The 24,771-nt window shown below is 38.8% G+C and overlaps 3 protein-coding genes and 3 non-coding genes across 6 annotated transcripts; all 6 read left to right on the plus strand.

Moving 5' to 3' along the window:
* Positions 1-2,816: 2,816 nt before the first annotated feature.
* On the plus strand, positions 2,817-6,488 carry LOC101311481 (importin subunit beta-1-like). The gene is made up of 2 exons (XM_004300444.1): positions 2,817-5,236; positions 5,332-6,488. The coding sequence occupies exons 1-2, from the start codon at positions 2,817-2,819 to the stop codon at positions 5,528-5,530; spliced, it is 2,619 nt and encodes an 872-aa protein (XP_004300492.1). The 3' UTR covers positions 5,531-6,488.
* Positions 6,489-6,873: 385 nt separating this feature from the next.
* TRNAV-AAC lies at positions 6,874-6,947 on the plus strand. The gene has a single exon. It is a non-coding gene; the product is annotated as a tRNA-Val (tRNA).
* A 558-nt stretch (positions 6,948-7,505) lies between these two features.
* LOC101309359 (beta-amylase 1, chloroplastic-like) lies at positions 7,506-10,261 on the plus strand. Its single transcript, XM_004301767.1, has 4 exons — positions 7,506-8,011; positions 8,620-8,830; positions 8,923-9,039; positions 9,149-10,261. Exons 1-4 carry the CDS (start codon positions 7,506-7,508, stop codon positions 9,941-9,943), a joined length of 1,629 nt encoding a protein of 542 aa, XP_004301815.1. The 3' UTR covers positions 9,944-10,261.
* Positions 10,262-11,763: 1,502 nt separating this feature from the next.
* LOC101311765 lies at positions 11,764-12,711 on the plus strand. The gene is made up of 3 exons (XR_184755.1): positions 11,764-11,846; positions 11,932-11,990; positions 12,357-12,711. It is a non-coding gene; the product is annotated as an uncharacterized LOC101311765 (transcript).
* A 1,869-nt stretch (positions 12,712-14,580) lies between these two features.
* LOC101312059 lies at positions 14,581-15,474 on the plus strand. Its single transcript, XR_184756.1, has 3 exons — positions 14,581-14,767; positions 14,878-14,930; positions 15,063-15,474. It is a non-coding gene; the product is annotated as an uncharacterized LOC101312059 (transcript).
* A 1,595-nt stretch (positions 15,475-17,069) lies between these two features.
* Positions 17,070-20,404, plus strand: LOC101312351 (nephrocystin-3-like). Its single transcript, XM_004300445.1, has 3 exons — positions 17,070-17,734; positions 18,538-19,446; positions 19,900-20,404. The coding sequence occupies exons 1-3, from the start codon at positions 17,070-17,072 to the stop codon at positions 20,135-20,137; spliced, it is 1,812 nt and encodes a 603-aa protein (XP_004300493.1). The 3' UTR covers positions 20,138-20,404.
* Positions 20,405-24,771: the final 4,367 nt, after the last annotated feature.

Consider the following 24,771-nt stretch of genomic DNA (forward strand, 5'->3'; position numbering starts at 1 on the left):
GGACGGGATGCCTTGAGCTCTAGCACTATTACAAAAGTCATCATAGAGCACATTCAAAATAATGACATTATTCTTGCCTAGCTACACATACATTCTTCGTTGTGATATTTGAAACTAATGATATAATGTAACACTTAGACCCAGAATTAAATCAAGCAACAATTATAATTAATTTAATTCACCACAGTCAATACTTACTTGACTTAATTCAAGGTCAAAAATTATTGATTTTAGAAAGAAAAAAAAATTTGATTACAGCTCTCATCAAATTTGATCAATGAAAACCAACTTCAATTCCTGGGTTTTCGATTACAACTGAGGCTCACCTCCCAATCTATGAATGCAGATTAGATGGGAGCTAAGCAAGGAATTGGTGTAAGTTCGGCGCGCCTGGAATTAGGGACCCATTCTAGATTTCACCCTCCGATCAAAGAATAGTTTTGAGTTTATTTGAAATTTTCGATGACAATTTGAAGGACAGTCTAAAAGATGAAGAAATCAACCCACAAATTTGCATAAACTAAAGTGGAAAGATAATCAACAATAATGGAAAAAATATACCCATTGCGTATAGAAGGTGCCACTAGACTCAGCTCGGGTAGGGCTTCATTAGCCATATCGTTTTATGGTAGAGAGGGATGCAACTCGATTATAACTTCATTAGTTTTGTTGTTCCCCTGTATTCAAGTAATTTGCCCATTCACTCATCATTTGTTTTGATTATTTTCAAGACTATAATTGTGGAACTATTCAAATCGAGGGTGTGATGTCTTCCGTGTATCCTGGAAATATGATTTTGAGGGACATAATGATACGAACATAATGCATATATTGTTACATCATAACCCGCGTTGTCTGTGACCACCAATATGCGTATTAAGTTATTTAGAACAATAAGGATGGTAACTTATAAATTATATTACCGTAAAACACAAAGGAGGATTTTGTCATGATTTCTTACTAACTGAGTTACAACAATTAAAGCATCTTTTTACTTTCTTCCGTATATATTAGAAATCGTGTCATGTCATGGAACATGAATGTGTTTTGGCATGCACGAACTTGGTCAAAAATTGTTTGGTTACAACTCGGTCAAATGCATAAATTTTTTTTTTTCAACTTCACATTGTAATCAAAAATAATAAACGAAACCATTTGCAATTTTGAGTTTTGAAAACAAACATAGTACAACTCTATCTATCATGCACCATAAGCTTCTTAAAGCACTCTTATTACTGAGCTCCTTTATATGTACGAGATATTAGACACGTATTTGAAGGATATTTAGGGTTCTAAAAACGGTTTTTGAGCTTGATGAGAATGAATTTTTATGCTTCTAATGGTTACAAATCCTCTTTTAATGAGGATCTCTATACTCATTACTGATTAATGACTTTTTAGTTTATAATTTAAAAAACTTATTTTTCAATCACATTTTAACATCTTATCTGTTCACACTAAAAATTCATTTACACCCAGCTAAAATAATTTTAAATTTTTATTGTTTTCTCTTCATCATCTAGATTAAATTAAATGGAAATAATAATAAAATTTTGAAAAATAAAAACCAGTATGGTCGGTTGGACCGTACGGTCGGTTGGACCATACCCTAATCACCGGTTCATACGTAAATGAGAACGAAAAATGACAAAGAGAAAAAGGTTAATTAGCGGCTGATAAGCTCATAAAAAATAAATTTAACAGTGATAATAACGGTGATAATAATACATAAAGACACAAGCCCACACGCTGTGAAGCGCGTACCCATTAAACCGTCGCCTTATCAAACCGGGCCTCGTTAAATCCATAGTTACAATCGACTCCACTCTCTCCCACACGCCGAGATAATCGCGTGGGAAACCTAAAGAAAGTATATTATAATCACATTTCGCTGTATCTGTTTGTGTAAATCCCAGGTATTTTCGCTTTTATTATCTCTCTCTCACTCTCTCTGCTAGGGTTTGGTGGCCGCTCTCTGCTTCCTTCTTCTACTTCTTCTGTTTCTTGTTGACTCGGATTGATCACCGACTCGCTGTCCCACCGAGTCCACTCATCAACTCGGGGTGAGTTCGAATTTTCTCTGTGTCCTTTTATTTACGATTTTGCTGTTACTTTTCTGATCTGAATGTTTGATCTAGATTCTGTGTTGGTTTTCTGCTTATTCTTGTTCAGTCTCGATCTTAAGAATCAGTGAGTTGTTGATTTTGATTTGGTAACTGTTTCATTTGTGATCAATTCCAGTCGGAATCAATCGGTTTCAGTCTTCGAATTGGTTTCTGAGTACTGGATTGCTAATCCGTACTCGGTTTGCGATTTGATTTTTCACTATGTTGATTGCTACGCACAGTAGATTGTTATTGCTAGTTTCGCTTCCGCTAAGTTGGGACTGGTCTCAGTCTTTATGTGTAAAAGAATCAATTTGCTGGCGCATGAGTTGGGACTCGTCACAGTGTTTATGTGAAGAAGAATCGATATGCTGCTGTATTAGTTTTCGTGCTGATTCTTTAATTATGTCATGAGGAGTGGTTTAAGAGTCTGTAATTTTTTTGTTTTGTTTTGGTTCAATATGAGTTGTGAGTCGGATGTTAAATGGAGTCTCATAAGTAGGCTGAAGAGTGATTTCATAAGAAAATTGATTATCTATTACTTTGTTTTAATTTAGTATTTGTCGCCTTTTATGAATTTGGACAAATAAGCTTCCTCTCGAGCACTTGTTATGTGGGATTGATACGCCTATGATTTGATTGCATGTTTCATTAGAGTTGAATGCCTTTTTGATCGACACTTATGTGTTGCATTCTTGCTTACAGTTCCCAATGGCGATGGAAATTACTCAGTTTCTTTTAAATGCCCAAGCTGTGGATGGAAATGTGCGTAAGCATGCTGAAGAAAACATAAGACAATTCCAAGAGCAAAATCTTCCGGGTTTCCTGTTCTCTCTTGCTGCGGAATTAGCTAATGATGATAAGCCTGTGGAGAGTCGAAAGTTAGCAGGTTTAATTCTAAAGAATGCATTGGATGCCAAAGAACAGCATAGAAAGTTTGAACTTGCACAAAGATGGATTGCTCTGGACCCAAATGCAAAGGCCCAAATTAGAGCGTGCCTGTTGAAGACATTATCATCTCCTGCACATGATGCTCGATCAACTGCATCTCAAGTCATTGCAAAGCTTGCAGGCATCGAGTTGCCAATCAAACAGTGGCCTGAACTGATTGAAGCTTTGCTATCAAACAATAATCAGCTTCCGGCTCACACTAGACAGGCAACTCTTGAAACTCTTGGATACATATGCGAGGAGGTCTCCCCAGAAGTGGTAGAGCAAGATCATGTCAACAAAATACTTACAGCTGTTGTTCAGGGCATGAACTCTTCTGAGAGTAATAATGATGTTAGGCTTGCTGCCACACGAGCTCTTTATAATGCTTTGAGTTTTGCCCAGGCGAATTTCTCCAATGATACAGAACGTGATTACATAATGAGAGTTGTGTGCGAGGCTACTCTTTCCCCTGAGGTAAAGATTCGACAAGCAGCATTTGAATGTTTGGTGTCTATATCTTCGACATACTATGAGAAATTGTCTCCATACATCCAAGATATTTTCACCATAACTGCAAAGGCTGTGAAGGAAGATGAAGAACCTGTTGCACTTCAAGCCATTGAGTTTTGGAGTTCTATTTGTGATGAGGAGATTGACATTCTAGAAGAATATGGGGGTGATTTTACTGGGGATTCTGTTATTCCTTGCTTCTATTTTATTAAGCAAGCACTTCCTGCTCTCATCCCCTTGTTATTGGAGACACTTCTAAAGCAGGAAGAGGATCAAGATCAGGATGAAGGGGCCTGGAATATTGCCATGGCTGGTGGCACTTGCTTGGGCTTGGTAGCACGAACAGTTGGTGATGATGTTGTGCCGCTTGTAATGCCTTTTATTGAGGAGAATATTTCAAAACCAGATTGGAGGCAGAGGGAGGCAGCCACCTATGCTTTTGGTTCAGTTTTGGAAGGCCCATCCCCTGAGAAGCTAATGACTCTTGTTAATCATGCTTTGAATTTTATGCTAAATGCCCTGATGAAAGACCCAAACAACCATGTGAAGGACACTACTGGTTGGACTCTTGGAAGGATATTTGAGTTTCTACATGGGTCAGCTTATGACACACCCATAATCACCCAAGCGAATTGTCAACAGATTATCACAGTTCTTCTTCAGAGCATGAAAGATGTGCCAAATGTTGCTGAGAAAGCCTGTGGAGCTTTATATTTCTTGGCGCAGGGTTTCGAGGATTCAGGGTCTTCATCCACCCAGCTGACTCCCTTTTTCCAGGATATCATCCAAGCTCTTCTTGATGTGACTCATCGAGAAGATGCTGGAGAATCCCGCCTTCGGACCGCAGCTTACGAGAGTTTGAATGAAGTTGTGAGGTGCTGCACCGATGAGACTGCTCCAATGGTGATGCAATTAGTTCCTATTATTATGAATGAACTCCACCAGACTCTCGAGGCACAGAGGCTTTCATCTGATGAAAGAGACAAGCAGAATGAACTACAAGGCCTTCTTTGTGGTTGCTTGCAGGTCATCATACAGAAGCTAGGGTCATCTGAACCAACTAAATATGTGTTCATGCAGTATGCTGACCAGATGATGCAACTCTTCTTGAGAGTATTTTCTTGTAAAAGTGCCACAGCGCATGAGGAGGCTATGCTTGCCATCGGAGCTCTTGCCTATTCAACTGGGTCTGATTTTGCAAAATACATGTCTGAATTCTACAAATATTTAGAAATGGGCCTCCAAAACTTTGAGGACTATCAGGTCTGCGCTATAACAGTTGGTGTGGTGGGGGATATATCTAGGGCTTTGGAAGATAAAATATTGCCTTATTGTGATGGGATAATGACCCAGCTCCTCAAGAATTTATCGAGCAACCAGTTGCACCGGTCTGTGAAGCCTCCAATATTTTCATGCTTTGGTGACCTAGCCTTAGCTATTGGGGAGAATTTCGACAAGTATTTGATGTATGCCATGCCCATGCTTCAGAGTGCGGCAGAACTATCAGTCCAGACATCAGGTGCTGATGATGATATAATAGAGTACACAAATACTTTGAGGAATGGAATTTTGGAGGCATACTCTGGTATCTTACAAGGATTTAAGGGCTCTGCCAAGAGCCAATTGTTGATGCCTCATGCACCTCATATTCTCCAGTTCTTGGATAGTTTATACATGGCCAAGGACATGTAAGCTCTTCCACATCCTGTACCTTCAATTTATGTTGCCCTTTTTACTTTTAATACTCCCGACTAATTTCTGATCTTTGAATTTGGTATTGTAGGGATGATGTGGTCATGAAGACTGCCATTGGGGTACTTGGAGATCTAGCTGATACATTGGGTGGTAATGCAGCTCCTTTGATTCAGCAATGTGTATCAAGCAGAGGCTTTCTTAATGAATGTCTCCAGTCAGAGGATAATCTGGTCAGGGAAGCAGGGGAATGGGCACAGTTGGCCATCCGTCGGGCAATATCTTTTTGAGGCCACTGCTATCTAGTACATTATCATTCTTGCATGCATTTGGGTGTTGTGAGTTGGGGTCTGGCATTGCATATCATGAGTCAGGTCATCGCCATTTTTGGGCTGGTACATTTGCGTCAACAGGCAGTCAGTAGATCAAAATCACCAGCGTGGGGTCGGGTCTTTTTTTTTTTTTTCATTTCTTTATTTTATTTCTTGGCATTGCATTGGAGGAAGTTGGTGGTGATGGCCTCTGTGTCTCTGCTATCTTGGCAGAAAAAGGTGATCTTATAGAAGAAAAGAAAGTGGTGTTGGAGGAATGAGATAGAAGAATATATATACCCGATTGCACCCTACCCATGCGGGCTGGTGTAGCTGTTTCATTCCTATGAAGTTATGATGGTGGTAAAGGTTTGGTTCCGGAGTTGGAGCCCTTGAGCTGGAGCTGTAAAGTCATGCGTTTTTCTCCCCAAATCTTTGGCCTTATTTTTCCTTCTCACCAGAATTTGGGTCTGAAGTACTGCATTTCTTACATTACAATTTGTCATAGAGTCGGTTTCTTACCTTTTGTAGTCATTTTGTATACATGCTCGTAGTTATGTTGGAATTTGGTGAAGTCCTCATAATATATGGGCATTCATGCATTAGTCATATTTCATCATTGTTGTACTCACAGGAATTTTCTCTTTTCTAAGTCAAATGATCAATCTCATGCATTTATTTATCTTGTGTTGCCTTGTTGTGGTTGGTCTCTTGTATAGCTCTGTGTTTCTTCATACAATGATACAAGTATGTGAATCTATGAAAGTTCATATTTTCTTGCAACTTTCTGGATAATCCATTTCTCATGCCCTTGTTTCTATGCTGCCCTTGTGTATGAACAAATGAAAATGAAATATACGGGAGACACGGCTGTATTGGACATGTGTATTCAGTATTTTCGGAGTTACTCTATGTGATGTAACTACGCTGATTACATGAAGTAAAGCAACACATGATATGACATGATTGACATCAACATGGGATTTGTATGACAAATGACATATCTGACATTTCAATTGATTAAAGAAAGTGAGCCGTGGTTTGATTGGTTAAGGTGTTTAACTAACAACTTTGAGGTCACGGGATCACGGCTGGTTAAGGTGTTTAACTAACAACTTTGAGGTTACGGGTTCAAACCTCACGGATATATATAGGGAGGGTGTGTGAGTTATTATTAAAACGTTTTAAAAAAAAAATTGACTAAAGAAAGTGAAATTAACAAGAGTTGCACATCAGGAACGGTACAAACGCTTTTGGCCTTTTTCATCTGTTTAATTTTCATCTAATTGAAATACATGATCTGCAGGCAGCTGCCAACCAATGGTTTCGTGGTGTAGTTGGTTATCACGTCAGTCTAACACACTGAAGGTCTCCGGTTCGAACCCGGGCGAAGCCATTCATTTTTTTTGAACGAATCATTTTCCATGAACAAATGAAGGTTGTACTATAGGCTGTTCAGGTTTCTTACTTATGAAGTAAGACCTGATGTTGATGGTTTTCCATGAACAAATGAAGGTTCTACTATAGACTGTTCAATTTTCTTATTTATGAAGTAAGACTTGATGCTGATGTTTGAAACGTTTGAATTCAAGTTCTTATAATAATTAACAATTAATATACGATTCGTAAAATATAATACAAAATTTAATGTTGTATTGATCCAAATTTTAATATACTTTGTCATGTATATATTTCATGACTTTATCATACACACCCATTTTACTTTATTATTGGGTCGAATAACACATAGCACGATAGTATGTCGACCGTAGAGGTCAATCAGCAATTGCTTTAAAATCCTAAAATATCTCAAGAAAAAAGAAAAAGAAAAAAACAGATGGGCAGGTCGGTAGGACTATCCAATTTGTCCTCCCGCGTTCTCACACCGTAACCGCATTCCGTTACTCCCTCACTCTCTCATTTCCAAAACCACACAGTCACCACTCCCCCTCCGATGGCGATCGCCGCTCCTCCCTCCACTCCCACCTTCTCCGCCTCCTTCCGCCCCACTCGCACCTACGCGCCTCCCTCCTTCACGCGCCTCTTCTCCCCTCCCTCCACCACCAAGCCTCTCCGCCGCCTCACCCTCTCCGCCAGCCTCAACTCCGTCTCCCCCGACAACGGCGACCTCCAGGGCGAGCTCTTCCACGGCTTCTCCCCTCAGCGCCGCGGCCGCGGATCGCCGGTCTTCGTCACCATGCCCATCGACTCCGTCGACCCGCTCGGCGGCCAGGTGCGCCGCCGCAAGACGATGAACCAGTCGTTCAAGGCTCTCGTCGCCGCCGGAGTCGAGGGCGTGGTGATGGAGGTGTGGTGGGGGATCGTCGAGAGGGATCAGCCGAGGGTTTACAATTGGCAGGGTTATTTGGCGATCGTGGAGCTTGCGAAACGGTGCGGTTTGAAGGTTCGGGCCGTCCTGGCGTTTCACCAGTGCGGCTCTGGCCCTCCGGACCCTAATTGGTTAGTGGAAAAGTTCCGATGGATTTTGATTAGTCTTGATTGCTTTCCGGTTACTTGCCTAGTTTAGCTTTGGATATGAAATGAATGGACATTAGTTTTTGCTTATTTTGACTCGAAGATTGAGACTTACTAGTTAAGGTGTAGGTAGGTCTATGATGCTCTGAATGATTGTTTGTTCTGCATTTTTAGATTTCTTGTGATATCTAGGGTATTAATTGCGCATGGATAGCTTTATAAGCATAAAACTTTGAGTTATTGCTTGAATCTTGAAGGCGTTAGTTTGTTTTTAGCTTTTGTTTAGCTCATTTCTACAGGTATATTGTTCAAACTGAACATCGTCGCGTTCTTACATGTTGTACATTTGCTTGATGGTCTCTTGGACAACAAAGTATATGGCTCGCCATTTCTTTCATCAGCTTCCGTTGTTAGTTAGGGACATTATTAAGCTTGAGTTGTACTGGTAATTTGGTTGATTTTGATGTTGTGCCGTGAATGGTTGAGGGTTTCTTGTGAGCCAGTTTAACATTGAATTGTTTTGACTGTAAAGTTTTTTTTTTTTTTTTTTTTTCCTTAATCTACTGAGCACTCGTCGTTTTTGTGCATTGAAGTATTCCCCTTCCTCTGTGGGTACTTGATGAGATAGATAAAGATCCAGATTTAGCATATTGCGATAGATTTGGAAGAAGAAATACGGAATACATTTCCATCGGGTGTGATAGCCTTCCTGTCTTGCGAGGGCGTTCACCACTACAAGTGTATGCAGATTTTATGAGGAACTTCAGAGACACTTTTAAACATTTCATTGGTGTCATCATAATAGTAAGTTGATGTGCAGTAATAGTTCATCACATCAAAGTTGTAGTCACGGTATTAATATACTTAATATAGAAATTAGTTTTCTCTTCTTGCAGGGAATTCAAATCGGAATGGGTCCTGCTGGTGAATTAAGATATCCTTCTTGCCCTACTCAGAAGCTAACATCAGCTTGGCGGACTCGTGAGATAGGGGAGTTTCAGTGCTATGATAAGGTAAGCAGGAAGGAGAAAATTCATTCACTAACTTTTAGCTGCTTTGCATTCTCTTCTACACTCATAAGTCCATGTGTTAATTTCATTTTGTTTTCAATTCTCTCACCAGTATATGCTCGCATCTCTTAATGCACGTGCTAGGGAGATAGGAATGCCTGAATGGGGAAATGGGGGCCCTATTGGTGCTTCCAATTTGATGCAGAACCCCGAAGAAACAAAGTTTTTCAGAAGTGATGGTGGGTCGTGGAATACATCTTATGGTACATTTTTTCTTGAATGGTATTCAGGAATGCTGCTTTTGCATGGAGAAAGGCTATGCAGGGAAGCTGAGGCCATTTTTTGGGGCACAAAAGCTAATACATCAGCAAAAGTAGCCGGGTTGCACTGGCATTATCTCACTCAGTCTCATCCATCAGAGTTGACCGCTGGGTATTACAACACATCAACAAGAGACGGATACTTACCAATTGCTCGCATGTTTGCTAGGTATGGGTTTAGTCTGTGCTGCCCATGTTTTGACTTGCAAGATCTGAATGAGAAGCAGATGAATCCAGTGAGTAGCCCAGAAGGTTTTCTTAGACAGCTGCTCTCAGCTGCTAGGGTGTGTGACATACCCGTAGAGGCTGAACCTTCTGCATCCAGTTTGGATGATAAATCGTTTCAACAGGTGGTGAAGATGTCAAAGTATTACTCGTATGGTCTGGAAAAACCCTCCTTCTCGTTCAACTTTGTGAGGATGGATAAGAACATGTTTGAGTTGCATAATTGGGTTCGTTTTACTCGTTTTGTGAGGCAAATGTCAGATGTCAGTATTTTTCGAGCCAAGCTAGATGTTGATTCACGTCGGTTTTCCACCTCCGTATCAGATGTTGCGAAATTTGGTATGGCTTCTGCATATTGTTAGAGGAATGTTCACTCACCACTGGCAATGTTCATAGCAAATGTTGTACGCTCACTCCTCCCATATGCCCATGTGATGTCAATACGTACAGAAGATGATTTACCAGTGATCAGACAATTGTGAGATGTGTAGTAACTCCTCATTTTTCGTGTAGATGATTCGCATAAGCATTGTTCTTGTGGAGAGAGCTATTACAATGCATTGTAAATCTGTAAACCACTGCCTTCCTCGTATTTTTAGAATGGTTGGCTTATCAACTCTAGCTGTTCAAGGCTCGGATAACATGCTAATTTCTATTCAATGCTTGTGTTATCATGACTGTTGTCGCTCCTGAATAAAATGATATTGGCTTTGATACTAAGACGCTAGTTGCTAGTTTGCTAGTTTATTTGATCCCCATTAAGGCTCATGAAGTTCTGTTCATTATTTTCTGGGGATTTTTACATGAGTATCACAATTTGGACCCTTTAAAGACATCTTACACCAATTCTTTCAAGCTTTTAGATACGAGTGATCCGAGCAACATTCGAGAGGGTTTTGATCACTATGAGGGGATCTTCTCTATTAATTGTTGCTGTATATTTTCTACTCTACAAAAGAAAAAGGGTTCCCATCATTTCTGTATAATTTGAACAGCTTATAATTAGCTAATACTCTAATAGTCTAAAGGCTGTACCTGAAAAACCAAATATGGACTTGAATCACTTGATCCAATAAACTCATGCATTTTAAACATGAAAATACATATGCATTGACTAAGCCATCATTGGTCATAAGTTCATAATTGATGGACGATTACGCAGAAAATGGTCTTCAAAATTGCTACTCTATATTTAACTCAGAAGAATCCATCAAGTACAGCTATAAAACTTCACTCGTCAACTATATTCATCATCAATCAATTGAATAAGGTAGCTACAGACAGAGAAAAGACTCGAAAGAGAGTACTGATATATATGTGATATCTGTGATATCTCAGCAGCACAGGAAGGCGATTTAGTGTTTATAAGGAAAGAGATGAGACTTGTGTGGTAAACTTCAAAAGGTATTCTTTGATATGACCACCAGCATTATTCAAATATCATTATTTGATGATGTATGGTTTGTTGCAGACCTTTCATTTGCTTTTACTCTCCAGGTCATTCTACTTTGGGACACTTGAGGACCTTGATTAAAATGAGCTCTTCCCATTACCATCCAATATGAGCTATGACACCACAAAAGGCAAAGCTAGATGAACAGTGAAGCATGCAAGAAGAGCAGTACTGCATGCTATGAGATCATCCAACACTCTAGGACAAAGGTAGAACTGTTGAATCAGTATTTGTATGAACAAAATTTACTTGCACCAACTGTCATTATTTGTATCCAATCAGAGAATAACTAAAACAATTTACACCCACTGTAAGCTATTGATTCAATGATGCTGGTGTTATGTGTTTTCTGTATTATAGGTGCTACTTACACCGGAGTCCAGAGGTGCACTGACTTAATATGACCCTTGCAAATGCTTCGACAATGATTTCAATAGTCGGCAACTGAACTACTGAATATGAAGCAACAAGGGAGATACGTGACATATCCTACAATCCACAATAGGAGATCATATGGATCTTAAGGCATACCAAACCTCACTTTTGTTTCTATCCATAAATTGTTTTAGACTATAATGACAGAAGTTAGTGTGTAGTTGACTTTGTAATGGGTATGAAATATTTTCACCACTGTTCAAAGCTTTTAAGTTGCACCATGAAAAACAGTCATGGTTGCCATTCCCTTACAGGCCTATATATAGGAGCACAAGCCCCTCTACTTTTAATCTCAATGTGCCTTTTGTGCATTATCATGGATTCTAGTTTTAAAACCACTGCTGTCATTCTCTTACTCTTTATAGGCATTTGTGCAGGTGAGCATTTTCCCTTTATGTGCTACAATCAGTTAATGCAATCAAAGTTGAAGTTATATATATTTCTATTCTTCATGATTTGCAGCAGGAAGAGATGCCAAAGGCTTCAGGAATGTTGTAAACCCTACCAAGCCATCAACAGAGGTAATTCTTGAATAGGGGAAAACTAATGATCCGTTCAGTTACAGCATGAAATAATGTCTATATAGTGAAATGCATAATGTCTATCTAAAGAAATGCATGCTGGAAAGTCACATATCTATATGTGTATGTACTACTCGACGTTTTATAGGGTAAAACTAAAAATTATACAAGCCTGAAGCTAGAGGGATCATTGATACTTAAAACATGTGTATATATACAGCAGTTCTCTCATGATGGTGATGAATGTGAGACATCCGCTGTGTACACCCATTATATGCAAAAGTTAATCAAATTTACTGAGTCTAAGACACTTACTGTCTGCTTTGGATATTCTGCTGCTTACAGCGTGTTGTGTTTTTGTTGAAGGTGATTGTGGAAATGAAGATGAGAGATCTGACAGAAATTGATGCTTTTTTGGACTATGAAAAGCCAATACCAAATCCTAGGCATGAAAAGGGGAGGCCAGGTGGTGGTGCTAACAAGTGACTGCCTTTCCTTCCTTCATTTCCCTACTAGCTGATGTAACACCAAGAGGAGTATGAGGAAGGTTAATGTTAAAATCATTATATCCTAAATAAAATAAAGGTGAGATGTTAAGTAGAAATGTGCAATTTCCTATATTGGATGGAGAAACAGCACATATCATATGTCTAGCTATCTAATAAAGTTATCATCCAACAGAGAAGAATGAGGGTAGTGACAAGATACTATTTTCTGGGGAGAAACATGAGTAAGGGTTAAACTGTTAAGTGAGCAGGATGGCTTCAGTAATGTATTAATGTACTATCAGTTGATCACTTATGATTTTCTTTACAAGATGACTGACCTATATACATACATACACATAACACACACACACACACAAACTTGTATCCTCTTAAGAGTTGGCAAATTCTTTGCATATTAATCATGCCTGCCACTAATTAAACAATAAGAAATATACCGACAAAATCATTGCTAATCTAGATGCTAATTAACCTACTTGGAAGAATGTTTTACCATATGTTTCTGATAGCTATGAGTTAGCTGAGGTAGTACCACTTTGTTCTATGATAAGCCCTTCCAAACCACTCAGTAAGTTTCATCATTTACAGGATGTGAGTGATAAAAAGAAAGGAAAAAAGATTAGTTATATATTGTGGGCTAAGAATTAGATAATGGGACTCAAAAGTCTTGTGCAATGGAGCTGTCAAAGCCCAGAAGTCAACTCTTGAGAAATTTCATGTTCATAAGAATTCTCTGATAACGACCACCATTCATATACATGCATGATGAATTGATGATGATGCATCACAGAGTTCTTCTAAAAGCACAACATAATTTCCTTTGGGGAATCCCATGCCAAAAACACCATTATTTGACACACATTTGACAAAAACATAAACAGGGTGTTTGTCATATGACAGAGCATGTTTGATGGAGACACCCATTTCGCAGATAAGGTCGGTTTGGTTGCTTCACATATTATGAAACTATTGCTTCATGAACTTTGTTTGATATAGTAAGGTCGGTTTGGTTTGGTTCTCGAAATGAAAATGATTCGATTTTTCAAGAAACAAACAACAATTCCTCTTTGGTGCCCAGTTTCTTTCACTAATGTCTGCATTTACCTATAATGAAAATGAAATTCTTTTTGTCCATCCAAACAGGCCTGAACAATAGGTTCTCATTGGATGCATGAAAGAATTCTATATATTATGGAGAGGAAAAGCCAAAGGGTACTTCTAATTCCTAGTTGTTTCCTGAAAGCTTTTGTGTTATAGTAAGTAGGTCTTTGTTATGATGTTTGCCGACAACCTCGAGTTGTGGCAAACCCAACATGGAGCTTGGAGAATCTTCATCATGTTGCTACTTAAACAATTGCTGCGAAAGAGCCAGTATTATCAACATGAAATCCTTCTATGTATCTGGAAGTGATATATTTAATAGCAACAGGAGCAAACTCAAGTACTATATTATGGTACTTATCTACTGACTCATCCACACTATATAAATCTATGTGCCAACTCAACAGGATCAAATTTATGGATATGCAACCAAAAATCTGAGATAGTTTAAAACAGCAGTATAGTTATACAAATTCCATGTAAGTACCTAACTAATGTGTAACCTCTGGATGAATTATCTTTAGGGTAAGATGTAAGATTGTTTCGCTGTTACCGCGGTAGAAGAACTAACTTACAATTCTACAGAGATCAACAACAATCAAATTCCAGCCTTTTGAAACCCACATTGTGCTTCCAGAATGATTTTGTTCACACAGTGATCTTCTGTTTTTCCAGAACTTCTCTACCCTGCAGCTTCATGGACGGAAATTGCCATGAGATAAACTATAAATGGAATAATGCCTAACATCTGAAGTGACACATCGTAAAGTTAGGAGCTTAATCAGTAAGTAATTAAAGAAATCAAAAGGGAGGTGAATTCCAAAAGGTGAACAAAACCCGCAATCTATGAAGATGCAGTGTCCTTGTGACACATAAAAGGAGAAACCAAGTTTTTCTTTGGTTACTGAAATTTTGGTGCATGCAGTTGACTCTGAGGTGGGGATGAATTATAATGGGTGTTGTGTAGTATCACAATCATATCACAAAGCAATAGTGCTAAGCATCATCATGGCTCTCTCTTTTGGCTCCATTCCTTTCCACTCACCATAAAAGAAGACTTTGGATTACCACTTCTCCTCCAAACACACAACAGAAAACCTAAAATGGTTCCTCAAGTCAAGATATTCATCATCCTGCTTCTCCTTCTCTTTGATATTTCAGTAACATCAGGTAATTATGAGATGATTATCCATGCAAATACCTCATTCAGTTCCAAGTTTTCTACAGCTGAGCTAGGTTGAGCTAGCATGATGAACTAATCTGTTTTTTTGATTCTGTAGCTGATAATAACTACAAGGAAGGCATGGAACTTATTTACACCAGTGATCATAAGGTAAGCTATATTATCTACAGGTGATGTAGTAGTTCTTAAATAAGCAGTGATTTTGTTAAGTATCTTAGCTTAATTCTTGTTCGATTACGATAAGATCTTTTCGATTACGATGATGTCTATGCGATCACACAGATGATTAAAGGGAGAAAGCTGCTTATGGAACTTGATGCAATGTTGGATTACCAGGAGCCAGGAGCCAATCCTGGGCATGAACCGCATAAAGGAGGAGGTGGTGGCAATAGAAGTGGTAGTCCTTGAACTAGCTTTTGAGCTCTTGTGAAAAAATCTACAGGGAGCTAGGGAGAGATGTCATGCGTTTCTTATAAGTGAGATAATTATATTATTGAAGTGTGTGGAACTGTGAATACCATCAATGTATTTGGAAATATAATTTTAATTAGAAGCTTAATTATTGGAGGTGTGGAAAACCTGTGGTTGTTATAGCATACTACTACTGTATATGCTTATCTTGAATAACACCTAGAATAACAGATAAGCAAACTATATATGTTGGTGTTATATATGTAATATTGTGATTAGTGTTTAACTGCAGTTTCATGATATTAGTGCTAAGAAAATAATGACATTTCATGGCAGTAAAGTCATAATATTTCTACTGAAGATCTCTATTTCATATTACATTCTGCTAGCTAGGGCTTTTATGTACTAAAATCTCTGGAAGCTCTAGCAAAAGCAAGAGGTAGATGAGAAAAATTGGCTGCTTTGATTGTTGTAACTTCTCCAAGGAATTTACAACTTGTCTAATTTCAAGGACAGACAAAAAAATATAGGTGAAACTGCATAATAATTTGTCTAGCTAAATATAAGAAACGAAGTTTGTGAGTGACTGCATTTGAAGCTAAAACTGCAATGAAAGAATTATATATGCTCATCGATCATATATAATCATCGTATTACACCATGATTTCACTTGACTTTTAATCTAATAAACCTTTTCTTACTGCTTCATTCAAGTACTGAAATAGTAAAGACTGTCCAACTCCATGACATTAAGCAAGCTTTGTGATACTACCAGGACGAAAGACCTTCCTAGTCCAACTCCAATCCTTTATAAAATTACATTATAACTCCAAATGTAGATAACCCAGTAGTTCATACGTCAAAGAAGGAAGATGGTATTCAGTAATTGGCTACTAATGAATAATGATACATTAGATCACACATCACTCTACTCTCAACAACAACAACAACAAAATGACACGTAAGAAAAGATGTTAAGTTGATTATTGTTTATGTGTTAACGTGCAACTTTGATTTAATCCGTGTCTTAGTAATTAACTAAGACAAATTATATTATGTTTTTAAATATTTTCTTTCTTAAAACTTAAGACTTTTATCAAAACGATTAAAATATTATTCTTAATCGGTGTCCTATAATCAAATAAAGTTGCAAGAAAAAAGAATGATCAAATTTTTCACACGAAAAATGTGTCACAACATAACAATTTTGCCGGATAACAGAATCCATAATCACAATCAAGAATGGTTTACCTACAATTTCCTAAAGAATCTAAAGTTGTAAACTAGACAAGCATCAAAACGTAACAGAAGATTCTAATCCAAACAAAAGGAACAGAAGATTCTAATCCAAACAAAAGGACCGCAGTAAAAATCTTCACGTACAAGCAGTGTACTAACCAGACAGTATATAGCCAGAAATTTACCGAGGACGACGACGTATCAGTAGCATCCTCCTAGAGCCGGTAACATAGCGCCACGTGTCATATCAACAGTTCAATCATTGAAGCGGCTCGCATCCAATAGCATCTCTGCCAGCGGTTTGTCAAAGTCAAAATCCAATTTCCCATTTTATCCCTAGACCCCAAAGCGCAATTACCCATTCTGTCCTCACCTCGCTCAGTGAAAAAAAAAAGGAACTGTAAACCAACTACCTTCCTCCGTCAGTCACACCATGCCAGCACAGTCGAGAAGAGACATCTGATCTGCATCTGCAAATTCCAAACCCTTCTCTCTCTTCCATCCTAGCTTAATTAACCCAGTAACCTCCTCTTAATCACCTAATTAACACCCTAATACTTATTACTTATACCTCCTTCCCTCTCTTTCTCTCTCTCTAATCAAAATCCGTATCTTCGTTTTCTCACAAAGCTCTAAGCTATGCCGGGATTAGTCTCCGTCAAAACCCCGCCGGACTCGGTGCCGCTCCAAATCTCCGTCCCGGAGTCCGCCTCTTCCCAGCCGCAGAGATCCTCCCCGGCGGGGCCTTCCAAACCGCCGTCGCCGCTCGCCAGAAAGACACCGTCCCCCTCCGCCTCCGCCTCCGCCTCCCGATCCCGGCCATCGCCGAACCGGCTCAAGTCCAAATCGCTTCAGCCGGAGCCGATCCTCGCCGACGCCTCGCTCGACAACCCGGATCTCGGCCCGTTTCTCCTCAAGCTGGCCCGGGACACCATCGCCTCCGGCGAGGGACCGAACAAGGCGCTGGACTTCGCCGTCCGCGCGGCCAAGTCGTTCGAGCGGTGCGCCGTCGACGGCGAGCCCAGCCTGGACCTGGTGATGAGCCTGCACGTGCTGGCGGCTATCTACTGTAGCTTGGGCCGGTTCGAGGAGGCGGTTCCGGTTCTGGACCGGGCGATTCTGGTCCCTGAAATCGGGAGAGGTGCGGATCACGCGCTGGCGGCGTTCTCGGGGCATATGCAGTTGGGGGACACGTACTCGATGCTGGGCCTAGTGGACCGGTCCATTGAGTGCTATGAGGAAGGGTTGAAGATCCAGATCGAGGCCTTGGGTGAGACTGATCCCAGAGTCGGCGAGACATGCAGGTCTGGTTTCCCTTGCTCTGTAATTTTGTATTTCATTTCTGTTTTGGCGCGGCGCGTGTTTTCCAATCGATGACTATATGAGCTTGCATTGTGTTTTTCAAATTTGGACAATTGGCTGTAGATGGAAATATGATTCGGCTTTAAATGTCATGTGAATGTGGTTATAGTTGTATTTCAGTTATGGAGAATGAAAGATTTTGGCCCTTTAATCGAAGAACACTCGAGTTAGGAAAACATGAAACTGGATGAATCTTTATGCTTTCTGTATAGATATGGCTGAAAATGCAAGGATTTGGTTGAAGTATATGCCTTTGAGGTTGAACTGATTGTTTGGAACTTGAATCTTGCTTAGGATGTTTACTCAAGCTGCCTAATTGGCATTAGTATCAGTTTGCTAAAACTTATTTTCCAAGCTGCCTAATTCGCGTAGTGTCAGTGTTTACATTTAATGTGCAATGTGGAATATTTGATGCTAATTTTAGTTGGATTTAGCGGGGACAGGATAAGATGACAAAAAGTTTCATGTCTTTCTTTGCCCTGAAAGGCTTAAGTAAACACCTGGGATACATTAATAGCTGGGTAGAGTACATAGACATTGATTGGCAGTTTGACACTATAGTGATGGGCTTTATGAAAGCAGATACCATTGAGGAAGTACAATGACGTCAACTTTATTACAGTTGTGCAAGTGTTCTGCTTTCATTTCTGGATGATGTTTATTAGAGGGTTTGAATGTGAAACTGAACTAGTTTTTGCTAGATGACTAAAAATGTGACTCAAGTAAATTGGTCTTGAAAATGCAGATATCTAGCAGAGGCTCATGTCCAAGCAATGCAGTTTGATAGAGCTGACGAGTTGTGCAAGAAAACTCTTGAAATCCACCGTGCTCATAGTGAACCAGCATCTATTGAGGAGGCAGCTGATCGCCGACTGATGGCTCTTATATGTGAGGCAAAGGGAGATTATGAAGCAGCACTTGAACACCTTGTCCTTGCTAGCATGTCGATGATTGCAAATGCACAAGAAAATGAGGTTGCTACTATTGATGTCAGCATCGGCAACATTTACATGTCTCTTTGTCGCTTTGATGAGGCTGTCTTCTCCTATCAGAAGGCACTCACTGTTCTAAAGTCATCAAGGGGAGATAACCACCCTTCAGTTGCCTCCATCTTTGTACGCCTTGCTGACCTATATCATAAGACTGGAAAGCTCCGAGAGTCCAAATCGTACTGTGAGAATGCCCTGAGGATATATGTGAAACCTGTGCCTGGAACAACAGCAGAAGAGATTTCGAGTGGATTGACTGAAATTTCAGCTATTTATGAGTCCATAGACGAGCCAGAGGAGGCACTTAAGTTATTACAAAAGGCGATGAGTTTGTTAGAGGATAAACCTGGACAGCAGAGCACAATTGCTGGAATAGAAGCAAGGATGGGAGTGATGTATTGTATGCTTGGGAGATATGAAGAAGCAAGGAGCTCTTTTGGAAGTGCTATTGCGAAACTTAGAGCTAGTGGAGAGAAGAAGTCTCCCTTCTTTGGGGTTGTGTTGAACCAGATGGGATTGGCTTGCGTTCAATTGTTCAAGATAGATGAGGCGGGTGAGTTGTTTGAAGAAGCGAGGAGTATATTAGAAAAAGAGTGTGGTCCTTGTCATCAAGATACTCTTGGAGTGTATAGCAATCTTGCAGCAACTTATGATGCTATGGGGAGGTAATATACTTGGTATTTTGCTTGTATTTTGGGTTTAACTGCTTGCTATTTTTTCATGTGTTTGAACTGTCCATGGAAAAGTTATATAAACTTTTTTACAACTGGTAGTGTACTATTGCTTTAGGAGTAGTCCACTCTCACTATACAAAAACTTTTAAGTGGTGTGGTAATAGCATGATCAGGCTTGTGCTTGCACCTGGGATGTCCCCAGAACTTCTAAATGGTTGCAAAATGCCCTACATATCTAACCAGGACACATTCATGGTCCAGACCAAGAAGTTACCATATCACCAACTCAGTTGGTGCCTGCCTGTATTGTAGCTTTGCGTTATTTGCATAAATCTGCAATGTAACTTTCTACATCTTTTGCTTGTATAAGCAAGTTGACTGGAATATTGATCGTATTCCCCTGAATATTCAAATTTCTAACAAATTATTATTCATCTATTTCAGAGTTGAAGATGCAATTGAAATTTTGGAGTATGTGCTTAAATTGCGAGAAGAAAAGCTTGGAATTGCAAATCCTGATTTTGAAGATGAGAAGAGAAGACTATCTGAGCTCCTGAAAGAAGCAGGCAGGAAGCGAGACAAAAAAGCGAAGTCACTGGAAAACCTCATTGATCCAAACTCGAAGAAGACTACGAAGAAAGAGGGGACAAGGAGGTGGGCTAGCCTGGGTTTCAGACTTTGAAGGACAAAACAGAAGGAAATGAAAAGGAGGGGATCTTCACTTCTGTTCTACCACAGTACCAGTGCACATTCTGTAACATAGAAGATCATGTATAGGGTTGAAGTTTTTTACTTGGTGAGTTTCTATTTCTTCGGTTTTGAATCTATCATTTATTTTGTTCTTTGGTAATATTGTATTGAATGTCTGCATTTGGGCTTGAAGCTGTTCACACTAAAAAGAAAAATATGCATTTGAGTGAATAATATTCATGTGTATGTTTTCTCCTGCATTTGTATTGTCCATTTCTACACTCAAGCGAAGCTGTTAGGCTGTTAATTTCGACACGATTCAATGATACACGCGCACAAAATGATTTAAACTTGCATAATTAAGAAGATTATTTGAACTTTAACTCATCAAAATATCTCATAAATGTTGTATGAAGAATAACCGGTACCGAAAAAGACAGGAATAAATTGATGATATTCAGAAATAGAGCTGTGCAAGAACATTACTGTGAATTCTTTTGGTATTCCATCCACAAAATGCTCCAATGATGAGCATATATATGACTGTTGCTTTACCCTTTAGGCATATAACTTCAATTCATTCTATTTTGCCATTCAGCTCTTGGATCACCTTTACTGAAACCACATCATTGTAATTCCTGTGATTTACCTTTCTCCAAGGGAAATGCCAGCTGAGGCTCATCTCTGATATCCTTAAGAATCTGGGCTCTAGCTACAAATATCTGTGCTAGCTGAATCATATTCTCAGTTCTTTACGGCTGACAAGAAATGAAATACTCCTGCAATATTAGTAGTCTGGGTCAAGTAAACAGGTCCTGCATTATCTGGTATTGGCTATATATATAATGTGTTCATGGCAAACAACCCGAAGTGTGAATCTTTCTTAGTTGATGAAAAAAAGAATAAAACAGAGAATAATTAAAGAGGAATATATAATGCAGGGTTCTCATCAATTAGTAGAACTTTTAATTAGCAATATGAAGTATAGAAATAAAATTGATAATTATTCCTTAGCTTCTTGGTAGTGATTTTGAGTCATTCACTCTAACAAGGCAATCATTCACTGATTCACTTATCTCATTCGATTCACTTGTGATCGTTTTTGGAACGATCACAAGCAAAAACGATCACAAGTGAATCGAATGAGATAAGCAAAAACGATCATAAGTGAATCAAATGAGATAAGTGTCTTGAACCCAAAAACGATCACAAGTGAATTGAATGAGATAAGTGTCTTGAACCCTTGAAATTTTCGGACACTTATTCTTCAAAAATTGTAATACTTACGCTACTACTTTACGTGTTTAAATTAGTGGTTATTAACATCTAATTTTAGTTATGTATGAAGGGCCTGCTTCAGCCTCTCAAAAATGTCAAGGTTGGTTTTCAACTCCTTGTCCGTAGAGGAGCAAATGACAAATTCGAGAGCCAAACCCTTTTCTCTGGATATCATTCGCAATTCAAGCAAAGAGAAATAAGTAGTAATAAGAAGATGACAAGGAATCAAATGTAAAGGAAGTACGTGGTTGTAGTCGAACATTATGGAAAGGAGAAACAAAAAGAGACTAATTAGAATTGAAGATAACAAAGAAAGCGTGAAGGAAGTACGTAGTGATGGATTTAGTTGATGTTTGGGAAAAGTTGCCCAGTTCTTTATCACAACATGGCGAGAGGCTAGTGCTATGGACAATAATATCTCTCTTGCTATATTGTAAAGATAAACGAAAGATCTGCTTCAGGAAAAATGTCAATGCTAGTTATCGATTTGATGTATCTAAGAAGATAATGACAAATTTGAAGCCAAATTAACCCTATTCTCTGGATATTGGATATGCATCATTCTCATTTCCCAATTCAACGAAAAAGAGAATGGGGGAGTAATAAGACAACAAAGAATGTGAAGTAAATAGTTATTTAGTTGAACATTAGGGAAAGTAAGTTGCGTAGTTCTTTGACATTCTCGCATGGCTAGAGTCGACTAGTGCAAAGGCTCTCTCTCTCTCTCTCTCTCTCTCTCTCTCTCTCTCTCTCTCGGTATGAAACTGAAATACTGAACCTACATTTGTGAGACTGATCTTTCGGGTTCTTCTGTTTTTAGTTTAGTCGTGTCACATCTCTTGCCTTCTTCATGTAAGTCCAAACTCAATCATCAAGACAAGGTGGAAAGAATTAGTTCATGTGAGTCTCTATCGGAATGTGATTCATCACACACAGACAGACATCATATCACACGAGAAAAAAGAAGAATATGTACTCGCTATCATATCATCACCACCGGCCGGCCGGCCCTAGTGATCGGGTCTAGTACATTTTAAGCTTAGCCACCATAGAATTCGACACTGGCCCAGTTTTATGGATAGGGACTCAAATCTTCTACCACTACTTGGTGTCTGCGACTCCATCCATCTCAGCGGTGTACGTTGTAGAGCAACCATTGGTTCTGCATTACGAGCAGGTTGGTGTTGGGGTGTATGTGGCTAAATGTAACTTTAAGATCCAAAAGAGCACACTGTTCTTTCCCTCTGGGATCGGACTTTATAAAAGATCAATAGTGAGTGTATCCGTATTGGTTATCTCTATTTCTCTAAACAGGGAGTCGACTTCTGTAAATGGTATTTTAAATGTATCTAACAAATTTCTAAATAGACCTAATAAATAACATAATTCCACATTTTCCCTTAATTTTAATATTATACAAACCTAGCAAAACTATCTAGCTATTAACACCATCGTTGGGGAAGAACATGAACCATTGCCATCCTCCCCTATAAAACATGCAAAATAAATCGTAGTGCTCGGGTCTGTTGTTGTTGCGATGGCTATTCATCTGTGTCGGAGTAGCTGTGTCTCCTCACTCATCCCACATCATGGTTGATTGGGGCTGGTGTTTCAATGGGTCTGAGTGAATTGAAATGAAGAGATAAATTTGATAAGTTCATATGATAATCTACAGTCTTATGTGTAGATCGAGGTGATCCTCTGTGTTTTAGTGTGTCTATTGCAAACAAGATGGGATTGGCATGGCCTAGTTTTATTTCTCCTTGATCTCAATTTCAATTGTATGATGAAGATGACGTTGAGGTTTCGTACATGAGAGTTCAATTACATGAGGTTATTCAATTTTCAATTATAAGAGTTCAATTATATGGTTTCACATATGAAATCGTAATCCCATCGTCTGAACTCTTTATTTCTTCTTTCTTCAATTTACTGTATTCCATGACCGTATGTGTGTAGTAATTTGCTGGGTTTAAATTATGTTCGCTGGATGTATTTAGATGGAGGACAAAATTGGAAAGTTAGTTCCAAAAATAGCATTGCTGGGTGTATCTAGAAATTTGTTGGGTATATCTAGCAACACCCTTCTGTAAAATGAGTCACATCCACTGCTGCCTGCCTTTCACAAAAATTCTTTTCCTTCTTTCAAGTATGGTTTCTTTCGTGAAAACAGATGCATTATAGCATCCAAAAATGATATACCTCTAGACAACTACGTACGTAATTAGGTCGTTTTCCATTCAAAGTGAGTAAAATATAGCATTATTGGTTAAGTACGTGATGATCGAGTTGCCTAATGCCTAAAATTAAAGATTGATGACAAAAAAATGTGGTTCGCTTAGCATTATTCATAATCTTATAGTTTTGACTTGTAAGAGCCTTTATTTAGAGCATTTTACCTTAGTGCATCTTCAGTACACGGCGGTGTATCTCCACATACACATGTGAATGATTAAGATTATATGACATAATATAGAAACATGGTGGTTAAACATATGAATTGTTATAAACGGTTAAGATTGCACCGTGTATTTACACGTCGTGCATACAATAATTTCTCATTTTACCTATGTAAAAATGTTTTTTTTTTGGAATAGTTGGGTTAGTACTTTGTTTCTATACGTTACAAGAAGCATGCCGGAGAAAGAAAAAGATCGAGCATTTCATGCATGCCGCAAAGAAGGAACAGAGATTTAAGGACTAAAAGTCATTAAAGTGAATGAATAATCCGACTGATATTATAAACTATATAAATCGATCAAATCCAATCCACCAAGTCCTTTTCTACCACGTTCATATAACCACGGCCAGGATAGATGAACATGAATCAAGCTCGAGTTCATATATAATAAGAGCCGTTAATTTCCTCTGGAATATTAGCATGATAAGAGAGAGTTTGATATAATATTGCTGGAAATTTCTATATTTTCGACACGTGGTCTAGCATCTTAGGAATGATTTGATTAAGAGAGAATCGTATAAATGAAGAAAAATCATGCAAATGGTATTATAGAATTAGGCCATTTAGGAATTAGCTGCATTAAAGAATTACACAGACCAATAACAAACCTCTAAAGCAAATAAAATCAGACCCATAATATTCTGATTTCTTTTATTTTAGACGAATTAATCTTGATCATGTTATCGTAAGCCTTTACAGTGCCCATATATTCCATACAGTTTGACAGAAAAAGATAGATAACTGCCATATATCTAAAGTGCAGAGACAATGTGACCTAATTTTTCTCGTTTTGGTGTCTGCAGTGAGACCTTTCAAAGTCCAAAAGAATAGCTAGCTATGTCACCTTTGGAGTATTTGAGACTTGCGTATTTGATTTCTTTAGGCAC

The sequence above is a fragment of the Fragaria vesca genome, linkage group LG5 (genome assembly GCF_000184155.1).
Source record: "Fragaria vesca subsp. vesca linkage group LG5, FraVesHawaii_1.0, whole genome shotgun sequence".
In the NCBI taxonomy this organism is placed as follows: Eukaryota; Viridiplantae; Streptophyta; class Magnoliopsida; order Rosales; family Rosaceae; genus Fragaria; species Fragaria vesca.